General features: G+C 34.3%; 3 protein-coding genes across 4 annotated transcripts; 2 read left to right on the forward strand and 1 right to left on the reverse strand.

The window, feature by feature from the left end:
- Window positions 1–61: 61 nt before the first annotated feature.
- Window positions 62–3,225, forward strand: LOC134827364 (septin-2-like). Of its 2 annotated transcripts, none has more exons than XM_063840080.1 (3): window positions 62–153; window positions 1,172–1,429; window positions 1,494–3,225. In XM_063840080.1, the coding sequence occupies exons 1-3, from the start codon at window positions 127–129 to the stop codon at window positions 2,457–2,459; spliced, it is 1,251 nt and encodes a 416-aa protein (XP_063696150.1). In that variant the 5' UTR covers window positions 62–126; the 3' UTR covers window positions 2,460–3,225. The 2 variants fall into 2 exon arrangements, with proteins under 2 accessions (XP_063696150.1, XP_063696072.1); XM_063840002.1 differs by lacking the exon at window positions 62–153 and adding an exon at window positions 1,022–1,102.
- Window positions 3,226–7,165: 3,940 nt separating this feature from the next.
- LOC134836744 (uncharacterized) lies at window positions 7,166–10,336 on the forward strand. Its single transcript, XM_063851948.1, has 4 exons — window positions 7,166–7,314; window positions 7,382–8,614; window positions 8,665–8,997; window positions 10,093–10,336. The coding sequence occupies exons 1-4, from the start codon at window positions 7,252–7,254 to the stop codon at window positions 10,234–10,236; spliced, it is 1,773 nt and encodes a 590-aa protein (XP_063708018.1). The 5' UTR covers window positions 7,166–7,251; the 3' UTR covers window positions 10,237–10,336.
- On the reverse strand, window positions 10,321–12,574 carry LOC134836743 (DDB1- and CUL4-associated factor 6-like). Its single transcript, XM_063851946.1, has 2 exons — window positions 12,251–12,574; window positions 10,321–12,194 (listed from the first exon to the last, which is right to left on the reverse strand). Exons 1-2 carry the CDS (start codon window positions 12,360–12,362, stop codon window positions 10,459–10,461), a joined length of 1,848 nt encoding a protein of 615 aa, XP_063708016.1. The 5' UTR covers window positions 12,363–12,574; the 3' UTR covers window positions 10,321–10,458.
- Window positions 12,575–12,628: the final 54 nt, after the last annotated feature.

Genomic DNA, 12,628 nt, shown 5'->3' on the forward strand with positions numbered 1-12,628 from the left:
CCAGAGGGCTACTGTCTTCTTTTGAATAAAATCCATGTGTGTGGTTTGTTTTTCAGCAAAATACAGTAGTGCAAATAATTTGCCGGCTTGCTAATTCAGTTCAATCGTGAAATTTTCAACTGAAAAATGACCGCATCTGAAGTCCCACCACAAGTAAGTCCAAAATTCTCTTATAAAATTAAATTATTTTGCATTTTTACCAGCAACTCAAGTTAATTAAAACCATGAGGAACGAAATTCGAGTGAAAATAGTGCAAAAATCGCAAAAATTCGTACAAAAAAACATCAAAACATTTCGTCAACGCCCAACAAAACGACATTATTTATGTTTATTTTTCAATTAAAAAATTTAAAAAGCTCTTCCGGACTCGATTTTCCATCGTCACATTTAAAAATGTAATAAAAAATGTCATAAAAATTAAAGAAAACCCAGACAAAGACATGCTGGAACTCTGTTTTCCGGAAATTTCTAAAAATAGAAATCCATTCAACTCCGTTAACTTCGTTTTAATTGATATTTAATAGTTTGTTGATACAAAAGAAAATTAAGAAATGCTTGTTCATTGATGTGGAGACAGCTTAATTATTTGTTTGCATTGAGTCAGACATGTTTCGGGTTCATTAATCACTGCTCGACAAATATTTGGGCCATTTATGGTTGGATGAATGCGATGAACTCCCGTACATTGCATCGAAAGATGGAGAGAAACTGCATTCCAATGGAAAATTTATTCAAAATTTTCCGGTTATCACGATTTTGAAAGAGTTCCTGCATTTTTCATTAGAAAAAAAAATGTAAGAGACAGTAACGACCTTCCTCATTGCATATTCTTGTCACATACGACATACAGTAAATATTAAAAAAAAATTCTATTCAACTCTGCATATTGCCCTGAATCACGTAAAGCTCATCAACGACGTACATTGTTTACTTTTACCCTGAATAATACCGAAAAAAAACTTTCTACTGCGACAGAAATTCTTTCAAAAGTAACTCATTTGTTTTGAAACACTTGCAACGAGCAGACAGAACACGATGACGATTTTAATTAACTTGAAGGAGACATTCCATTCGTTCAAAGTTGCTGTTACGGGACAACAAGTTTGTTTGTTTTTGCATTAAATTGCATTTTGTTCTAATTTTTTTGCGTTTTTTTCTGTGTCATTACAGCCCGATAGCGTGCGTCAATTGAAATTGGCGGGTCACGTTGGTTTCGACAGCCTCCCGGACCAGTTGGTGAACAAGAGTGTTCAGAATGGCTTCGCTTTCAACATTTTGTGCATCGGAGAAACGGGCTTGGGCAAGTCTACGTTGATGGATTCGCTGTTCAACACGAGTTTCGAGTCGCATCCGAGTCCCCATTCCCTGCCGAATGTCAAGTTGAAGTCCCAAACTTACGAATTGCAGGAGAGTAGTGTCAGATTGAAGGTAATTTTTGTCCTAAAATTATTTTTAAATGCAATTATTGATGAAAAATTGATGTTTTTTTTAGCTCACAATTTGCGACACTGTCGGTTATGGCGACCAAATCAACAAGGATGACTCGTTCAAGGCCCTCGTCGACTACATCGATCAGCAATTTGAGTGTTTCTTGCAAGAAGAGTTGAAAATCAAGCGTTCACTCACGTCGTTCCACGATAGTCGCATCCACGTTTGCTTGTACTTCATTTGTCCCACGGGACACGGTCTCAAGTCGCTCGATCTCGTGTGCATGAAGAAGCTGGACAAAAAAGTCAACATCATCCCCATCATTGCCAAAGCCGACACCATCTCGAAAGCCGAGCTGCAAAAGTTCAAGGCCAAAATTATGGAAGAAATCAAAAATAACGGCGTCGAAATCTACCAATTCCCCACTGACGACGAGTCTGTTACGGAAATTAACAGCCAGATGAACACCCATGTCCCGTTCGCGGTCGTTGGCAGCACCGAGATGGTCCGTTGCGGCAACAAAAACGTTCGTGCACGCCAATATCCCTGGGGCATCGTGCAAGTGGAGAACGAAAATCACTGCGACTTTGTCAAGTTGCGCGAAATGTTGATTCGCACGAACATGGAGGACATGCGTGAAAAAACGCATACGCGTCACTACGAGCTGTACCGCCAAATGCGCTTGGAACAAATGGGCTTCACGGATGTCGATGGCGAAAATAAGCCGGTTTCGTTCCAGCAAACCTTCGAGGCGAAACGTTCGACGCATTTGGCCGAGTTGCAGGCAAAAGAAGACGAGGTACGTCAAATGTTCGTTGTGCGTGTCAAAGAGAAGGAAGCAGAGCTGAAAGACGCCGAGAAGGATTTGCACGCTAAATTTGACAAGCTCAAGAAGGATCATGCCGAAGAGAAACGCAAACTCGAGGAGGCACGCAAGAAGCTCGAAGACGAATTTGTCGAATTCAATCGTCGCAAGACCCAAATGGCCACTCATCACACCCTCACGCTCGGCAAGAGCAAGAAAAAATGAGGGTCAATTGACTTCCTGAAAGATCTTTTATGAAAATCTCGACAAAGTAACACGGAAGAGCAGCAGCAAAGTAGTCAGCAACCACAACAGCAACAACAACAAAAAACCATCTTTGCCGCTTATTATCACAAAATTGCAAATATTTGGTATAATTATTTCAGAATTAGAACGCAAATCTTGTCGACCACTCGTCGATATCAGAAATAATTCGTTTCCGTCCCAGACTCTCGTCTGGAATTCTTTACTTTTGGAATTGAGATCTTTTTAGGAAATTACTCTGATGATCAAAATTTAGACTATAACAAGCAAAAAAAAAAGCACAAAGAATTTTTTAGTATTTTAAAATATTACAAGTTTAGAAATCAGTTATGTACTATTTAAAAATTTTAAAAATGGAAAAAATTATCCCGCTTTTCCGTGTCTTCGATGTATCTCATTTTCACATGTTGCGATTTTTCACGAATTTTTTTTTTAACATTTATTTTTTTACAAGTATTTATCGATATCATTTATATCACAAGACCCCCCTCTATATATATTATATAAATATTATATTAAATTTAAGATATAAATACTTAAAAGTTGAAAATATTTCGAATCAAACGATGCAATAGTAGTTGCAAATTTTTATGAATTTTTTTTTTCACAAAGACTCACAAATCGTAGTGCAGCTACAGAATGCCAAGAGATTCCAAAGCAAAAATATTCCTATGTATTAATATTATAATTAATTATTATTCTATGTCGTCGAAAATAAATACAATTACTACCTAAATACAATTGAATAAAACAATGAATGGATATAAATTGTATCTTTGCTTCAAATAATTTAATGGAAAATAAATCGAAATATTAGAATTAATAAAAAAATGAAAAGTTTTTCATTCAAATTCATCTTCCGAGCTTGAATCTTCCGAAAACGATAAATTGTGCTCTTCTAATAGAGGATTGTAGGTCAAACAACGTTTTTTGTTGGATGTTGACTTAGTTGCTGATTGTTTCTGAAAAAAAAAATAATTAATTTTTTTCACTTTATGCCCCTCCCGATTTTTTCAAAAAAAAAATTAATTTAAAAAATTTAGTAAGAAAAGAAATTTTCAGTAGATTCTTTTTTGTTTAAAAAACGATAAAAAATAAAAAAATTTAGATGAAAAAATTAAAACCAAAATTAAATAGGGTAATTCTTCAGTGGTGGATAACCTCAGTCGTGAGAGATTTAATTTTGAGTGCTAATTTCTCTTATATTTTGAATGAAAATTTCCAAAAAGTGTATTGAATCACTAAATTTGAAGGTTTTTCTACATAATTGATGCAAAATATTTGGATTTTCTATCATTTTTAACACTTTTTTCATTAATTGAAAATCGCGTGTCGAAAAAACTCACTTTTGCTACTTCTAACTTAAGAGATTTGCTTTTTCGGTATTGGCGTAAATAAGCTTTTTGAGCAAATTAATCTTCAAATTTATACAAAAAGTTGTTATATATGCATTCTTTGTTAATTTTTCTATCGATTTGTTGCTGAATTTGAAGAATTTAGTGCATTTTTAGCCTTAAATATTGATAAATACGAGAGCACTTCCCTACCTCGGTCTATAGTAATTTAACATTTTCATGCAATTTTCTGAACAAAATTTAATATTTTTTTCGAAATTATCATTCTATGCACTTTTACGCACATTTTGATGTATATATCGATATACTTTAAGCCTCATTAGCAATCGAAATTTAAGGAAATGTGCGAAATAAGGGATTCTGATGTAAACGCGCTTGTATCTATAGAAACACGTACGTTCGGTACGTTCTATAGACCGAGGTTTTTATTATCAGAGATAGAAGTAAGTTCTCGGGACTGAATTTTTTGGCTGTTTTTCATTTACTAATTTTATGCAGTAAAAAGTTAAAACTTTTAAATTTTTTTGACTAATATTGTAGAAAATGGTCTAAACTTTCATTCGGTATAAAGATTTTTTCTTAAATTTAAAATTTTCATTCAAAAAATCAATGTTGAAAATATCACTCTAAAACTTCTCACCACTGAAGAATTACCCTAGTAACTAATATTTCTACTTTGAGAAAATTTTAGTTCAATTTTCTTTCAATTTTGATTTAAAATAAAATAACAAATAAAAGGGGAAAAATAAAAAAAAGTTTTGAAATACCTTTTCATACAAAATAACAAAATTTAGACAATTTTCGGTCATTAATGAATATTTTACTTATTTTTATGTTATCTTCATTGAGATTTGATAACTTAAAATTGATCTCAAAGTATTTCAAGTTAAAAATTTAAAAAAAAAATTCCATAAAAATGAAAATTAATAAATTTAAAAAAAAAAATAATTAAAAATTATAAAATTTAAAAATACCCATATTTATAAAAGAAAATTCATGTTTAAATTCGATTTTCATTACATAGGTATTTTTTTGAAAATTTAATATATTTTATTTTTTTTTAAATTTCTTTAAAAAAATAAAAGAAAAGACCAAAAACGGTAAATTTTGATGAAATTTTAATTTTTTTTATTTTGGCCCATTATATTTTCAACTTTAAAAATAGGGCATGGGACAAAAAGTTGAAAAAAATTGTTGTTGTTATTTGTTTTATGTGCTGAAAAGAGATTTTTAAGTTTTTTTTCGCGTCTCTCGTTTTTGGATTTTAAAATGAGGCATCGGACAAAACCTATTGAGTTGACGTTAGGGTTTTTCGAAGCAATCAAAATTCGAAAATTATAAAACTTACACGTTTAAGAGACACATCTAAGTGACGCTCGGCATATTTTTCCAAGTAAACATCTTGTTCATAAAATTCGGAACGTGTGAAGCGTTTTTGTCCTTTTTCAAAAACTTTCAAACTAAAAATGCTCTTAAACAAAGAACACTGCTCTGCGAACGATAAATTCACTTGATTTCGATGAACAGACAAATATTTTAAGCAACGACAAGTATTTTTTATCATGTCCCAGGTGCTTTTTTGCAAAATTTGTGCCTTTGGTAATTGCAAAAGGCTTAAGCGAGGCCATCCATGGATCATTTCTTTAATCATTGCATCATTTATTGATTTATCTGCGAAATAAAAGTCTTCTATGTTGGGACATTGTCGGATGAGATGACGAATTCCACTAATTTTACTGGTTTTCTGAAAGAAAATTCTCAAATAATTCTCAAATCTCAAAAATATTTATGTCAGGAAACAAAACTAACTTACTTTTCTATAAGGTTGACTGATGCACAGTGTTTCGAGTTTCGGCAGAAACGAGAATTTCAGTAAAGACTCATTTGAAAGAAGAGATCCTGTGTCATGCAGCAACAAATGCTGCAAATTCTTCAATTGCTCAACGGAATTTGGAGTATGATTGGCCGAGTCAAATAGATTTCGTGGAATTTCTCCACGTAGCTCGAGACTTTTCAATTTTGGCATATTAGCAAAAATTAGACGATATTTTTGTTCTCTCCAATTTCCTGTCAACTTGAGTTCTGTTAAGCCCGTAAAAGACGATAAAATATTCGTAATACAAATGCCACAACTAGATACTTCCTGAAGATCAAAACGCAAGTTTAAATTATCGACATGCGAAAAATCGGGAAATGGTTGACCATGGTATGAGGAACAATTGTAGCCGTCCTTCAAAGAGAGTGAAAGAGTTTTCAAGTTTGGTAAAGCATGTAAGCCATTAAATGAAATTTTATCCAGCCAATTGAGTGAAACTCCTGTGATGTGCGTAACATTAAGAACCGCATGCTTGAGTATGTCAAATGAGACATCCAAATGTTCTAAAAATCCAGAAATTGCTTCAATATTTTCTATAATTTTCTCAGCATAATTTGTGATTTTCCAACCTGCGGAATTTTCCTCAGTATGAATATCGTATAAGTTTGAGACAGACAATTTTTTCAAATTAGCGGCGCCTTTTTTGTTTATGACAGAATTTTTGACGTCATTAAGTTTTCTGAAACAAACCAAATCATTCACATAAACCTCCTTTAAAGAGAGTGGAAAGAAGCTTAATTGATGAATAAAATACTGTTGAATTGTTAATCTCTCTAAATGCGGAAAGTTTTGCAAGATATTTAGACGAAAATTTTTATCTTGAGTTTCTGATCCTTTTTCTATCATGAGTGGCAGAAAAAACGTGTTTTGCAATTCTATCTCGGTGACTTCTCTTCCAAGTCGCATGAAAAAGTTCTTGGCAAATGGAAGTGTCTTGAAATTAACTTTTTCCAATGTAAGATGATCAAAAGTTCGAATTGTGCGTCTTTCGGGTGCAAACAACTCTTAGATTCCACAATTGGCAGCCAAATAATCTTCTGAAATCGTCAACTTGAAGAATTTTCTGAATTCTGAACGCAAAGTCAAGTGAAAGAACGTCAAACCAACTTCTGAACAGCGACGAATGCTCCACGAATCCAAATACTCGAAAATTTCCACCAAAATCTGAAACAATAAATATCGGATTTCGACATGGCGTAATGTAAAAATTTTTAAAACTCATTTTTTTACCTCAACCGGGAGACTTTCGATGGGCGATGAGCTTTTTCGTGATCGTGTGCTCATATTTGATGCCATTTTGTTGCAATTCTTGTGAGTTTTAACACGAAAATCGGGAAAAACTAACAGACGAAACGATACGCGTCGAGATTTTTTCGTTGTTTCGATTTCATTCCGATTGCCGGCAAATTCCGATTTATCAGTTTCGATCTCCTCATCAATCAGTCCGAAACAGGTGTTTGGCTTTGTTGTTTTTTTCGTAAATTCATATGAAAACTCTCAAGAAAACAAATTTGTGTTAGTCATGGAGACCAGATCCAAGGCAAGCCGCCAACATCGATCGTTGATCGAGAAACTTCCAGATGAGGTAAAAAATTGAAGTTTTGACATTTTTCACATTTCGCCATGTTGAAATCCGATATTTATTGTTTCAGGTGTTGGTGGAAATTTTCAAGTATTTGGATTCGTGGAGCATTCGTCGCTGTTCAGAAGTTTGTTTGGCGTTCTTTCACTTGACTTTGCGTCCAGAATTCAGAAAATTCTTTAAGTTGACGATTTCAGAAGATTATTTGGCTTCCAATTGTGGAATCGGAGAGTTGTTTGCACCCGAAAGACGCACAATTCGAACTTTTGATCATCTCACATTGGAAAACGCAAGTTTCAAGACACTTCCATTTGCCAAAAACTTTTTCAAAAGACTAGGAGAAGAAATTCGGAAAATACAGATTTCTGAAAGTTTTTTCTCTCCAGTAATTTTTCAAGAGGAAACAAAGGCGCTTGAAGAAAATTTGCGTGAGAATATTCTGATAAATTTCCCAAATTTAGAAGAGTTAAGTGTGGATTTAAACCAAACTCTTGAAAAAATCCAACACTTTCCGCCGACATTGAAAACAATTTCTGTCAACAGAACGATTTATTGGGAGAATCAAAAGAATTATAAGGAATTTTTGGCGGTCCAAAAGGGATTGTCTCATCTGGAACAACTTAAATTTGCATTTTTGGGTAGAAAATTGAACTTCCGGGCACACAGAATAGAGATTTACGAACATTTGGAAATGTCAGATGCAGTAAACAGCATCAATAACATCAGTCTAAGTTGGGACTTACAAATAAATTGCAATCTTCTTGAGCATTCAATCATCGAACCAAGTTGCATTACCGGATTTTATATTTTCGAAAACTTTAATTTTCCATACCGTCCATTGAAAAAATTTCCCAATTTGGAGGAAGTTTCATTACTTTTACCCGCAGATGATCCGTGCCTTGGTGAACATCACGAAACTTTAGATTTGTCGCATGTTAGAAAGTTAGATGTGACTTCTGCACGTAAAACAAAATGTGATATTTGCATTTTGCAAATGATATCGTCCTTCTCAGGCTTAACTAAACTATCGTTTCATGGAAACTTGACAGAACATCAAGTTCGTTTGATATTTAATGACCTGCCGAAACTGCAAAATTTTGAATTAGTCGGGCGCATTCCAAAAAATATCTTCGATTCATCTAAATTCAATTCACATTCAATTGAAAAATTGAAAAATCTGCAGGAATTGTTCATCATTGACGTTACTTCGTTTTCAGAAACAGCTCTTTCGAACGATTGTCTTCTGAAATTTGCTTTTTTACCAAATCTCAAGTCTTTGCGACTTAGCGGCAGTAATGAAAATGTGAGTAAAAATCTAATTTTTTAGAAAATTTTAAGTTTTTATTTCTTTAGGATGAATTTGAGATCGATGGAATCCGGAATTTGGTTCGACAATGTCCGAACCTATCCAGCTTTTGCTCGACAGACGATGCATTTACTGGTGAAATGGTTCGAGAAATGTTGAGTGGATGGTGTCAGTTGGATACTTTGATGTTGCGAAATATTGTCTTTGACCAGGAAACTTGGAACTTCGCAAAGGCCAATTGTCGATTCTTGAGATATTTGTCTGTATCTGGTGGATATTTACAAAGACGGTCAATTTTTAAAAATATTCCTTGTTTAAAAGTCATGAAAATTAACGGGACATTTTACTCTCGTGCTGAATATGATCATCAAGATGGCAAGGTAAGTGATCAAATATCAATTTTATTTCAAATGTTGAAATACAACAATATTTAAGTGAACACTGTGACTTAAGAAAAAAATGACTTAAGCTTTAGTAACTTAAGTCACTTAAGTTTGATTCAAGTAAAAAATTTTTATTTAATTTTTTTCGAAAATATTTTTAGATAAGAAAATAAATGTTAAAATTCGTTTTTTTTTACAAAAATTCTTGAATATTGAAAATTTTTGAAAATTTCTTGAAAAAATATGGAAAAAGATCAAAAAATGGTCAATTTTGATGAAATTTTTAACATTTTTTTTATTTTACCCTATTGGATTTTCGACTCCAAAATGGGGCAGGGGACATAGAAAACATAGAAAAAAAATTTGGAGCGGCCTTAATTGTTTTTTTTAAATTTATTTTGATTGAGCTTAAGTCAAAAGCAGGGCTGCAAAAACTTACAACTTAAGATCCGATTAAAATTATTTACTTAAAATTTCAACTTTAACTTCAGTGTTAGTCAGAAGAATATTTTGACTTAACCGACTTTTGACAATAGCTTAAGTTCAGTTTGTGAAAAAGTTAACTTAAGTCGAATTTAAACCAAGTTTTAGGGAAAAAGAGCAATTTTTTTTGAAAATTTTTTGATCAATTTGGTAAATTAGGGCAATTAATTTGACTTAAGTCAAACTTAAGTGACTTTTACTCAAACTTAAGTCATAAGTTATATATTATTTACTTTTGACTTAATAAGTTTGATAACCCTGGTCAAAAATCTTAATTTTTGTAATCTTTAACTTATGTTAAGTTCGAAGAAATTTAAAAAAAAATTGACTTTTTTTTGAAAAATCTCCTTAATTTGACTTAAATCAAATTATTTGACAAGATTCAAATATTTAAAAATTAATTAAAAAAAAAATTAAAAATTTTCAAAAAGTCAAAAGCCTATTGAATTTTGACTTATTCAAAAAACTTGAGCAAAAAATCTTTGTAGCCCTTAATTTTTTTTTTTTAAGTTTAAGTTTAAGTCAAATATATTTTCAACCATGATTATAGGATTTTAAACTTTTTTTTCAAAAATTTTTTAAGTTTTTTACAATATTTATTTTTTTTAGCCCAACTCAGAAACTGGATCTTGGACTCTTCAATATTCTGCTGCTGCTTACAAATTTATTTCTCGAGAAGATGAAGATTTTGGATATTTAAGAACAGACAGTGAATTTTCAGAGGACGAATATTCAACGGATGAAGAAGAATAAAGAAGACAAAAGTTAAAAAATCACCGCGATTAATTTCAACCCAAACATTTTCTAATAGAATATATATTTATTTTTTTTTTGCCATTAAAACTGTAGATAATCACAATTCTCGTTTTAATCCTCTGTGAAATGGATAAGCGAACGGGTGCTAAAATATTCAAAAAATAATTCAAGTACAACGAGAAACAACAAAATTACACAAAAACACTCCCAAAGCCAATCCTATTCTGCTTCGGGATTTTCAGCGGTGTCCGTTTCGTCATCTTCCGAAATTCCGCTTGATTCTTGAGTCTGAGGCTCATTAGCTGATGCCGACGCCGCTGCACGACGATTTCGATTTCTTTGGCGCAAATTCTGGATCAAATTTTGGTATCGCGGCGTTGCGTTCGACGCTGCCGGGCGATTTCGCGACAACGACGACAACAAAAGAATCATAAAACTCGCGGGAACGGTGATTGTGTCACGGGTCTCTCGTAACATCACATCATTCCGTTTCATGAGTTCTTCGGCTGCGGTTTCGTCAAAGTTGCTCTGTTCATCGGTCGGTGTCCAAATCTTGATGTCGTAATCAATTCCGGAGGTAGCGACAATATTTAACGTGGGATGCGGTTGAATGCAGTTCACGACATGCTTGTCGCCTTGCAAAACGTTAACCAGACGGGCGGTTTGTTTGTTCCAGACAAAAATATGACCGCAATCCGAGCCTGACATCACATAGTTGTTGCCGTAAAAGGACGATTCTTTGATCATGGTGCGAGAATTTCGGTGTCCCGTGTACTTTTGCTTGATAAAAGAGTAATCCAGATCAGATTTTTCAAAATTTTCTTGCGGATTTGAGGATTCGGCTTCCATTTCATGCTCATTGGTGTCATCTTCATCATGAGAACGGTCATCCGCAAGGTTTTGTAAAGTATTTACAATGTCAATGTCGTGTTCGTGTGGTAACTCGTGTCCCCGATTTGAGTCTGAGAGCATTCGGGAGAGAACTTCCGTCATCCGAGACATCACAGCAGAAGGAGATCGTCCATCATTCGTGTTATTCGCCTCTTGCGTTTCCATCGAAGGACGAGATTCGGGTCCAGTATCGGTCCAATCGCCTCGCAAACGAAGACGTCTCACCGGAGGCGGCGAATCAAGATTTCCCGGCTTTTTCGCGTTACGCTTATTCTTTTCCATGAGACTTGCCTTCGTCGAAAGCCCCTCCTGCGTCGCATCGAACAGATATAAATGTTCCGAGCTGTAACTCGTCAATATTTCGCTCTCGTCGGCGCTGTAACCGACCGAAGTAATTCTATAAGCGCGTTTTTCGACCGCTGGAATCGAAAAAGCCTTCACAGGTACGGTAAATTTCGTGTCTACGCCTTCCTCGAAATCGACAACACCCAAAAATCGTCTGTCATAAACCCGTACAAAGCCATCCGAAGACCCAATGGCGAGATAAAACATTGAAATCGGCGCAACATCCATCGTGGTAACTGCCGCTGGACTACTGATCAGCACATTTTCCTTGCATTTACTTTTGTGACATTTCGATTCCTTCCGTAGGTCATACAAACGAACTGTGGCATCTTCGCCGCATGACATGAAAATATCCGGTTCATTCGGCACCGACATCACCTCGTAAGACGTCGTGCTGCCGTGACAATTGAAGTAATCCGCTTGAATTTCTTCCGGCGACGACAAATCCGTAAAAGCAACCATCCCGTCGCCACTGCAGGAAATTATCCGACGATCATTTCCGCCTGGAAGAAATTTCGCGGAGAAAATATTCGCGCGATGCAGACTCTTGTGACGCACCTGAACCTTGCCCGAAAAGGGATCCGTGAGAACAAAGTGAATGTCGTCGCTGCCCGAGAGCAATAATTGACCGGATTTGTTCCAAAAAACGGTATTTACACAGCCATTGTGGACTTTCAGCACCGACGATTGAGCAAGTCGTTGAACGTAATCCAAACTATCTAAAAATATTTTTTTTTTAGAATTTCTCTTTTGAAAAAGAAATCGTAAAAATCACCTTTTGCACTATTGAGCAGTCTATTTCGTTGCACCTCGTCCCCGTATTGCGATCGATAGTAGACATCTCGAAAGACACTTCCTGACTTTGTTCCATTGCTTGTTCTCCTCATCTTATCGCTAATTATAGATTTGATTATGAACTTTTTATTTTGATTTTTTTTGTATCGACGTAAATTAGTTTATTTCATTGATTCCACTCATAATTATTGATGTTAGACAAAAACTGTGCTCGATAATGGTCTCGGGAACCTTTTACGAATTAAATTTTTAATACTTTTCTGGTAAAATCATCACAAAAATACTAAATTTCTTCATTCACAAATTTTATTTTGAATGAAAATTTGATATAAATAACAATAGGTCGTTACAACTTTTC

Source organism: Culicoides brevitarsis, chromosome 1 (assembly GCF_036172545.1).
Source record: "Culicoides brevitarsis isolate CSIRO-B50_1 chromosome 1, AGI_CSIRO_Cbre_v1, whole genome shotgun sequence".
Taxonomy (NCBI): Eukaryota; Metazoa; Arthropoda; class Insecta; order Diptera; family Ceratopogonidae; genus Culicoides; species Culicoides brevitarsis.

Coding starts and splice junctions, on each gene's coding strand:
- LOC134827364 (XM_063840002.1), top strand. CDS start 1,037: ATGACGATTTTAATTAACTTGAAGGAGACATTCCATTCGTTCAAAGTT. Junction 1,103..1,171: donor TTGCTGTTACGGGACAACAA/GTTTGTTTGTTT, acceptor GTGTCATTACAG/CCCGATAGCGTGCGTCAATT. Junction 1,430..1,493: donor AGAGTAGTGTCAGATTGAAG/GTAATTTTTGTC, acceptor TGTTTTTTTTAG/CTCACAATTTGCGACACTGT.
- LOC134836744 (XM_063851948.1), top strand. CDS start 7,252: ATGGAGACCAGATCCAAGGCAAGCCGCCAACATCGATCGTTGATCGAG. Junction 7,315..7,381: donor TCGAGAAACTTCCAGATGAG/GTAAAAAATTGA, acceptor TTATTGTTTCAG/GTGTTGGTGGAAATTTTCAA. Junction 8,998..10,092: donor ATGATCATCAAGATGGCAAG/GTAAGTGATCAA, acceptor TATTTTTTTTAG/CCCAACTCAGAAACTGGATC.
- LOC134836743 (XM_063851946.1), bottom strand. CDS start 12,362: ATGAGGAGAACAAGCAATGGAACAAAGTCAGGAAGTGTCTTTCGAGAT. Junction 12,195..12,250: donor ACTGCTCAATAGTGCAAAAG/GTGATTTTTACG, acceptor AAATATTTTTAG/ATAGTTTGGATTACGTTCAA.